The sequence below is a fragment of the Choloepus didactylus genome, chromosome 5 (assembly GCF_015220235.1).
Source record: "Choloepus didactylus isolate mChoDid1 chromosome 5, mChoDid1.pri, whole genome shotgun sequence".
In the NCBI taxonomy this organism is placed as follows: domain Eukaryota; kingdom Metazoa; phylum Chordata; class Mammalia; order Pilosa; family Megalonychidae; genus Choloepus; species Choloepus didactylus.
Window position 1 is genome coordinate 89,639,215 of NC_051311.1, and position 9,951 is coordinate 89,649,165.

A 9,951-nucleotide genomic window follows, 5' to 3' on the forward strand; every position below is an offset into this window, starting at 1 on the left:
AAATTATGACCCTTGTGAGACAACTGGAAATTTGAATACTGACTGCCTATCTGATGACATTAAGAAATGTTTTAAAATGTGTGAATGGTATTATGGTAATAGTGTTGTGGTAATGTGGAAAAGGAGTCCTTATCTTTTAGAGATATGAACAGAAATATTTATTAATGAAATGATATAATGGCTGTGATTTGCTTCAAAATAATAATGAAGGGGGGTAAATTGATGGGACTTAGTGGAATAAGAGTGGCCATAAATGAAATACTTGCGGTTGGTGAGGGGTATATTGGGGTTCATTTTACTTTTGTCTGTATGTATTTACTTTTGTCTGATATAGTTTTGAAAGATAATTTAAAGAGAAAATATGAGAGTAAAGTCTGGGACTGAAATAAAATGGCAGGCAGTAGTAGTGGCATTTATCATCTGAACTGCTCCATCTTTACTTCTTCTGGTTTCTTTTCATCATGATTGTTCTACTACATTATTTCTGGAAAGTAGATCTTAATTTTTCATTTTTCATGTTACTTACATGAAAGATAACCTATTTATTCAAAATGCCACTTCTATGTTAGAAATGGACATTCTGCTTCCTAACTGGAGTACTATATTTATCTAATATATTATCTATCTATATTTTATCCCTTCTTTTAACTTGACAACTTTTTTCCTGCATCATGCTGTTCCCTCTATCCTTTTGGTTTTCAACCCTGTCTGCAAATTAGAATCACCTGGAGAGCTTTTTAAACAAATGCCCAGGTCCAATCTCTAGAATTTCTGATTCAGTCATCTGGGGTAGGGCACTTGAAAACATAATTATTTAATTATTCACTCTGCCTTTCCTGCCGGACTATTTCATGAAAGCCTTGTATCGCTAGTGTCTAGTACAGTACCTGGCACATAGATGTGTAATTGTTAAATGACTGTTTCCATTTGTGATATATTTTCATTTCATATCTGGAATTATTCTTTTGCAGAAAAACCAAGAGATTATTTAATAGCTATATTGGAACGATTGAGACTTGCCAAAGTAACAGGTGTGGCCTTTCCTTTCTTTATGGATAACTCTAACATTGTGGCTATGTTTGAGATAATGGACACCTCGGGTAAAGGCAGCATATCATTTGTGCAGTACAAAGAAGGTCAGTATCTTCTGCAAACTGAGGTAGTTTGTAGCTGAAAATAATTCTCACTGTATATATTTTCATTTCTTCTCATTCTGACTTCTTAGCCCTAAAAACCTTGGGTCTGTGTACTGCAGATGAAGTTTTAAAAGATGATGGTCATTCAATAACCTTGGAAAAATTCAGGCATGAAGTGTAAGTTTATTTATGCATTTTTTCTTTATTAAAGAAGTTGTGGGTTTATAGAACAATCATGCTTAAAATATAGGATACCCATCTATCACCCTATTTTTTACCCCTTTGCATTGGTGTGGAATATTTGTTACAACTGATGATAGTACTTTTCTATAATTGTACTATTAACTATTGTCCATGTTTTAACTTTTAGGGTTCACTATTGATGTAGTGTAGTTCCATGTTGTTTTTTTTAATTTTTATTATGTTGCCATATATACAATCTAACATTTCCTCTTTTAATCACATTTCAATTAAATGTGTTTATTGCATTTCCAATGTTGTGCCACCATCACTACCATCCATTACCAAAACATTTCCAACATTCCAGATAGGAACTCTGTACATTTTAAACCTTAACTTTTTATTCCCTATCCCCACTTCATCCTCTGGTAGCCCATATTCTAGATTCTGACTATGAGTTTGCTTATTCAAGTTATTTCAAATCAGTAAGATCAAACAATATTTGTCCTTTTGTTTCTGGCTTATTTCACTCAACATGATGTCTTCAGGGTTCATCCATATTGTTGCATGTATCCTTTTTGTGGCTAAATAATATCCCATTGTATGTATAACCACATTTTATTAATCCATTCATCGGTTGATGGACAGTTGGGTTCTTCCCATCTTTTGGCAATTGTGAATAATGCTGCTATGAAAATTGGTGTGCAAATATCTGTTTGAGTCCCTGCTTTCAATTCTTTTGGGTATATGCTTAGTAATAGGATTGCCAAGTCATACAGTAGTTCCATACTTAGCTTTCTGAAGAACAGCCAAACTATCTTCCACAATGGCTGCACCATTTTACATTGCCACCAGCAATGAATGAGTGTTTCTTTTTCTCTGCATCTTCTCCAACACTTGTTATTTAATGTTTTTTTAATAGCCATTCTAATGGGTGTGAAATGATATTTCATTATGGTTGTCACTTGCATTTCCCTGATGGCTAATGATGTTGAGCATCTGTTCATGTGCTGTCTGGCCATTTGTATATCTTCTTTAGAGAGATGTCTTTTCAAGACTTTTGCCCGTTTTTTAAATTGAGTTTTTTGTCCTTTTATTATTAAGTCAAAGAATTTCTTTATATATTCTGGATATTAAACCTTTATTAGATATGTGGTTGCCAATGTGTAGGCAGTCATTTTACTTTCATGATCGAGTCCTTTGAGGCACAAAAGTTTTAATTTTGAAGAGGTCCCATTTATCTATTTTTTTCTTTTGTTGCTTGTGCTTTGGGTGTAAAGTCCAAGAAACTGTTGTCTAACACAAGGTCCTGAAGATGCTTCCCTGTTTTCTTCTAGGAGTTTGGTACTTCTGGTCCTTATATTTAGGCCTTTGATCCATTTTGAGTTGATTTTGATGTAAAGTGTGGGGTAGGGGTCCTCCATATTTTTTTGCAAATGGAGATCCAGTTTCTCCAGCACCATTTGTTGAAGAGACTACTTTTTTCCAGTTGACAATTGCACCTTGTCAAAAATCAATTGATCATAAACGTGAGGACTGATTTCTGCACTCTCAATTTGATTCCATTGTTCTTTATGTCTGTCCTTGTGCCAGTACCATGCTGTTTTGATTACTGTGGTTTGTAATAAGTTTTAAGATCAGGAATTGTGAGTCCTTGGGGTCCCTTATCCTTCCATATAATATTTTTTCTCTTTATAAAAATATCAAATTTATTTCAATATCTTTCTTCATTTTTATTTAGAGCTGTTGGACAAATTTTTATACTTTATAATTCATATAAAAAGTGGGAAAAACATTAATAAGCTATTAAAGACTGACCATGAAAAAAATATTTGGACCATGCATTTACAAAAGCCATGTTTAATAGTAAAAATTCCAGTTATCCTACTTACTGAGAAATATTCTTTGGCTCTTCTAAATGTAACATTCGGAGGCGGGGCAAGATGGCGGACTGGTGAGCTGTATGTTTTAGTTACTCCTCCAGGAAAGTAGGTAGAAAGCCAGGAACTGCGTGGACTGGACACCACAGAGCAATCTGACTTTGGGCATACTTCATACAACACTCATGAAAATGTGGAACTGCTGAGATCAGCGAAATCTGTAAGTTTTTGCGGCCAGGGGACCAGCACCCCTCCCTGCCAGGCTCAGTCCTGTGGGAGGAGGGGCTGTCAGCTCCGAGAAGGAGAAGGGAGAACTGCAGTGGTAGCCCTTATCGGAAACTCATTCTACTGATCCAGACTCCAACCATAGATAGACTGAGACCAGACACCAGAGAATCTGAGAGCAGCCAGCCCAGCAGAGAGGAGACAGGCATAGAAAAAAAACAACACGAAAAACTCCAAAATAAAAGCGGAGGATTTTTGGAGTTCTGGTGAACATAGAAAGCGGAAGGGCAGAGCTCAGGCCCTGAGGCGCATATGCAAATCCCGAAGAAAAGCTGATCTCTCTGCCCTGTGGACCTTTCCTTAATGGCCCTAATTGCTTTGTCTCTTAGCATTTCAATAACACATTAGATCTCTGAGGAGGGCCCTTTTTTTTAATCCTTTTTTCTTTTTCTAAAACAATTACTCTAAGAAGCCCAATACAGAAAACTTCAAAGACTTGCAATTTGGGCAGGTCAAGTCAAGAGCAGACCTAAGAGAGCTCTGAGACAAAAGGCAATAATCCAGTGGCTGAGAAAATTCACTAAACACCACAACTTCCCAAGAAAAGGGGGGTGTCCGCTCACAGCCATCATCCTGGTAGACAGGAAACACTCCTGCCCATTGCCAGGCCCATAGCCCAGAGCTGCCCCAGACAACCCAGTGTGACGGAAGTGCTTCAAATAACAGGCACACACCACAAAACTGGGCGTGGACATTAGCCTTCCCTACAACCTCAGCTGATTGTCCCAGAGTTGGGAAGGTGGAGCAGTGTAAATTAACAAAGCCCCATTCAGCCATCATTTCAGCAGACTGGGAGCCTCCCTACACAGCCCAGCAGCCCAGAACCGCCCTGGGGGGACGGCACTCACCTGTGACATAGCACAGTCATCCCTCAACAGAGGACCCGGGGTGCACAGCCTGGAAGAGGGGCCCACTTGCAAGTCTCAGGAGCCATACGCCAATACCAAGGACTTGTGGGTCAGTTGCAGAGACAAACTGTGGCAGGACTGAACTGAAGGATTAGACTATTGCAGCAGCTTTAAAACTCTAGGATCACCAGGGAGATTTGATTGTTAGGGCCACACCCCTCCCCGACTGCCCAGAAACATGCCCCATATACAGGGCAGGCAACACCAACTACATACACAAGCTTGGTACACCAATTGGACCCCACAAGACTCACTCCCCCACTCACCAAAAAGGCTAAGCAGGGGAGAACTGGCTTGTGGAGAACAGGTGGCTCGTGGACGCCACCTCCTGGTTAGTTAGAGAAAGTGTACTCCACGAAGCTGTAGATCTGATAAATTAGAGATAAGGACTTCAATTGGTCTACAAATCATAAAAGAACCCTATCAAGTTCAGCAAATGCCAAGAGGCCAAAAACAACAGAAAATTATAAAGCATATGAAAAAACCAGACGATATGGATAACCCAAGCCCAAGCACCCAAATCAAAAGATCAGAAGAGACACAGCACCTAGAGCAGCTACTCAAAGAACTAAAGATGAACAATGAGACCATAGTATGGGATACAAAGGAAATCAAGAAGACCCTAGAAGAGCATAAAGAAGACATTGCAAGACTAAATAAAAAAATGGATGATCTTATGGAAATTAAAGAAACTGTTGACCAAATTAAAAAGATTCTGGACACTCATAGTACAAGACTAGAGGAAGTTGAACAACAAATCAGTGACCTGGAAGATGACAGAATGGAAAATGAAAGCATAAAAGAAAGAATGGGGAAAAAATTTGAAAAAATCGAAATGGACCTCAGGGATATGACAGATAATATGAAACGTCCGAATATAAGACTCATTGGTGTCCCAGAAGGGGAAGAAAAGGGTAAAGGTCTAGGAAGAGTATTCAAAGAAATTGTTGGGGAAAACTTCCCAAATCTTCTAAACAACATAAATACACAAATCATAAATGCTCAGCGAACTCCAAATAGAATAAATCCAAATAAACCCACTCCGAGACATATACTGATCACACTGTCAAACACAGAAGAGAAGGAGCAAGTTCTGAAAGCAGCAAGAGAAAAGCAGTTCACCACATACAAAGGAAACAGCATAAGACTAAGTAGTGACTACTCAGCAGCCACCATGGAGGCGAGAAGGCAGTGGCACGATATATTTAAAATTCTGAGTGAGAAAAATTTCCAGCCAAGAATACTTTATCCAGCAAAGCTCTCCTTCAAATTTGAGGGAGAGCTTAAATTTTTCAGTGACAAACAAATGCTGAGAGAATTTGCTAACAAGAGACCTGCCCTACTGGAGATACTCAAGGGAGCCCTACAGACAGAGAAACAAAGAAAGGACAGAGAGACTTGGAGAAAGGTTCAGTACTAAAGAGATTTGGTATGGGTACAATAAAGGATATTAATAGACAGAGGGGAAAAATATGACAAACATAAACCAAAGGATAAGATGGCTGATTCAAGAAATGCCTTCACGGTTATAACGTTGAATGTAAATGGATTAAACTCCCCAATTAAAAGATATAGATTCGCAGAATGGATCAAAAAAAAATAAACCATCAATATGTTGCATACAAGAGACTCATCTTAGACACAGGGACACAAAGAAACTGAAAGTGAAAGGATGGAAAAAAATATTTCATGCAAGCTACAGCCAAAAGAAAGCAGGAGTAGCAATATTAATCTCAGATAAAATAGACTTCAAATGCAGGGATGTTTTGAGAGACAAAGAAGGCCACTACATACTAATAAAAGGGGCAATTCAGCAAGAAGAAATAACAATCGTAAATGTCTATGCACCCAATCAAGGTGCCACAAAATACATGAGAGAAACACTGGCAAAACTAAAGGAAGCAATTGATGTTTCCACAATAATTGTGGGAGACTTCAACACATCACTCTCTCCTATAGATAGATCAACCACACAGAAGACCAATAAGGAAATTGAAAACCTAAACAATCTGATAAATGAATTAGATTTAACAGACATATACAGGACATTACATCCCAAATCACCAGGATACACATACTTTTCTAGTGCTCACGGAACTTTCTCCAGAATAGATCATATGCTGGGACATAAAACAAGCCTCAATAAATTTAAAAAGATTGAAATTATTCAAAGCACATTCTCTGACCACAATGGAATACAATTAGAAGTCAATAACCATCAGAGACTTAGAAAATTCACAAATACCTGGAGGTTAAACAACACACTCCTAAACAATCAGTGGGTTAAAGAAGAAATAGCAAGAGAAATTGCTAAATATATAGAGACGAATGAAAATGAGAACACAACATACCAAAACCTATGGGATGCAGCAAAAGCAGTGCTAAGGGGGAAATTTATAGCACTAAACGCATATATTAAAAAGGAAGAAAGGGCCAAAATCAAAGAACTAATGGATCAACTGAAGAAGCTAGAAAATGAACAGCAAACCAATCCTAAACCAAGTAGAAGAAAAGAAATAACAAGGATTAAAGCAGAAATAAATGACATAGAGAACAAAAAAACAATAGAGAGAATAAATATCACCAAAAGTTGGTTCTTTGAGAAGATCAACAAGATTGACAAGCCCCTAGCTAGACTGACAAAATCAAAAAGAGAGAAGACCCATATAAACAAAATAATGAATGAAAAAGGTGACATAACTGCAGATCCTGAAGAAATTAAAAAAATTATAAGAGGATATTATGAGCAACTGTATGGCAACAAACTGGATAATGTAGAAGAAATGGACAATTTCCTGGAAACATATGAACAACCTAGACTGACCAGAGAAGAAATAGAAGACCTCAACCAACCCATCACAAGCAAAGAGATCCAATCAGTCATCAAAAATCTTCCCACAAATAAATGCCCAGGGCCAGATGGCTTCACAGGGGAATTCTACCAAACTTTCCAGAAAGAACTGACACCAATCTTACTCAAACTCTTTCAAAACATTGAAGAAAAGGGAACACTACCTAACTCATTTTATGAAGCTAACATCAATCTAATACCAAAACCAGGCAAAGATGCTACAAAAAAGGAAAACTACCGGCCAATCTCCCTAATGAATATAGATGCAAAAATCCTCAACAAAATACTTGCAAATCGAATCCAAAGACACATTAAAAATATCATACACCATGACCAAGTGGGGTTCATTCCAGGCATGCAAGGATGGTTCAACATAAGAAAAACAATCAATGTATTACAACACATTAAAAACTCGAAAGGGAAAAATCAATTGATCATCTCAATAGATGCTGAAAAAGCATTTGACAAAATCCAACATCCCTTTTTGATAAAAACACTTCAAAAGGTAGGAATTGAAGGAAACTTCCTCAACATGATAAAGAGCATATATGAAAAACCCACAGCCAGCATAGTACTCAATGGTGAGAGACTGAAAGCCTTCCCTCTAAGATCAGGAACAAGACAAGGATGCCCGCTGTCACCACTGTTATTCAACATTGTGCTGGAAGTGCTAGCCAGGGCAATCCGGCAAGACAAAGAAATAAAAGGCATCCAAATTGGAAAAGAAGAAGTAAAACTGTCATTGTTTGCAGACGATATGATCTTATATCTAGAAAACCCTGAGAAATCGACGATACAGCTACTAGAGCTAATAAACAAATTTAGCAAAGTAGCGGGATACAAGGTTAATGCACATAAGTCAGTAATGTTTCTATATGCTAGAAATGAACAAACTGAAGAGACACTCAAGAAAAAGATACCATTTTCAATAGCAACTAAAAAAATCAAGTACCTAGGAATAAACTTAACCAGAAAGTTATACAAAAAGTTATATAAAAGACCTATACAAAGAAAACTACATAACTCTACTAAAAGAAATAGAAGGGGACCTTAAAAGATGGAAAAATATTCCATGTTCATGGATAGGAAGGCTAAATGTCATTAAGATGTCAATTCTACCCAAACTCATCTACAGATCCAATGCAATCCCAATCAAAATTCCAACAACCTACTTTGCAGACTTGGAAAAGCTAGTTATCAAATTTATTTGGAAAGGGAAGATGCCTCGAATTGCTAAAGACACTCTAAAAAAAGAAAAACGAAGTGGGAGGACTTACACTCCCTGACTTTGAAGCTTATTATAAAGCCACAGTTGCCAAAACAGCATGGTACTGGCACAAAGATAGACATAGATCAATGGAATCGAATTGAGAATTCAGAGATAGACCCTCAGATCTATGGCCGACTGATCTTTGATAAGGCCCCCAAAGTCACTGAACTGAGTCATAATGGTCTTTTCAACAAATGGGGCTGGGAGAGTTGGATATCCATATCCAAAAGAATGAAAGAGGACCCCTACCTCACCCCCTACACAAAAATTAACTCAAAATGGACCAAAGATCTCAATATAAAAGAAAGTACCATAAAACTCCTAGAAGATAATGTAGGAAAACATCTTCAAGACCTTGTATTAGGCGGCCACTTCCTAGACTTTACACCCAAAGCACAAGCAACAAAAGAGAAAATAGATAAATGGGAACTCCTCAAGCTTAGAAGTTTCTGCACCTCAAAGGAATTTCTCAAAAAGGTAAAGAGGCAGCCAACTCAATGGGAAAAAATTTTTGGAAACCATGTATCTGACAAAAGACTGATATCTTGCATATACAAAGAAATCCTACAACTCAATGACAATAGTACAGCCAGCCCAATTATAAAATGGGCAAAAGATATGAAAAGACAGTTCTCTGAAGAGGAAATACAAATGGCCAAGAAACACATGAAAACATGTTCAGCTTCACTAGCTATTAGAGAGATGCAAACTAAAACCACAATGAGATACCATCTAACACCGGTTAGAATGGCTGCCATTAAACAAACAGGAAACTACAAATGCTGGAGGGGATGTGGAGAAATTGGAACTCTTATTCATTGTTGGTGGGACTGTATAATGGTTCAGCCACTCTGGAAGTCAGTCTGGCAGTTCCTTAGAAAACTAGATATAGAGCTACCATTCGATCCAGCGATTGCACTTCTCGGTATATACCCGGAAGATCGGAAAGCAGTGACACGAACAGATATCTGCACGCCAATGTTCATAGCAGCATTATTCACAATTGCCAAGAGATGGAAACAACCCAAATGTCCTTCAACAGATGAGTGGATAAAGAAAATGTGGTATATACAAATGATGGAATACTACGCGGCAGTAAGAAGGAACGATCTCGTGAAACATATGACAACATGGATGAACCTTGAAGACATAATGCTGAGTGAAATAAGCCAGGCACAAAAACAGAAATATTATATGCTACCACTAATGTGAACTTTGAAAAATGTAAAACAAATGGTTTATAATGTAGAATGTAGGGGAACTAGCAGTAGAGAGCAATTAAGGAAGGGGGAACAATATTCCAAGAAGAACAGATAAGCTATTTAACGTTCTGGGGATGCCCAGAAATGACTATGGTCTGTTAATTTCTGATGGATATAGTAGGAACAAGTTCACAGAAAGGTTGCTATATTATGTAACTTTCTTGGGGTAAAGTAGGAAC

The 9,951-nt window shown here is 37.7% G+C and overlaps 1 protein-coding gene across 3 annotated transcripts in view; it reads left to right on the top strand.

The window, feature by feature from the left end:
* The window catches only part of EFCAB10 (EF-hand calcium binding domain 10), a 56,012-nt gene that overhangs the window by 25,515 nt on the left and 20,546 nt on the right, over nucleotides 1-9,951 (top strand). For all 3 annotated transcript variants that reach the window (XM_037836438.1, XM_037836437.1, XM_037836439.1), the window contains exons 2-3: nucleotides 972-1,136; nucleotides 1,226-1,313. In XM_037836438.1, the coding sequence (XP_037692366.1) occupies nucleotides 972-1,136; nucleotides 1,226-1,313 (253 nt within the window). The remainder of the gene's footprint in view (nucleotides 1-971; nucleotides 1,137-1,225; nucleotides 1,314-9,951) is intronic.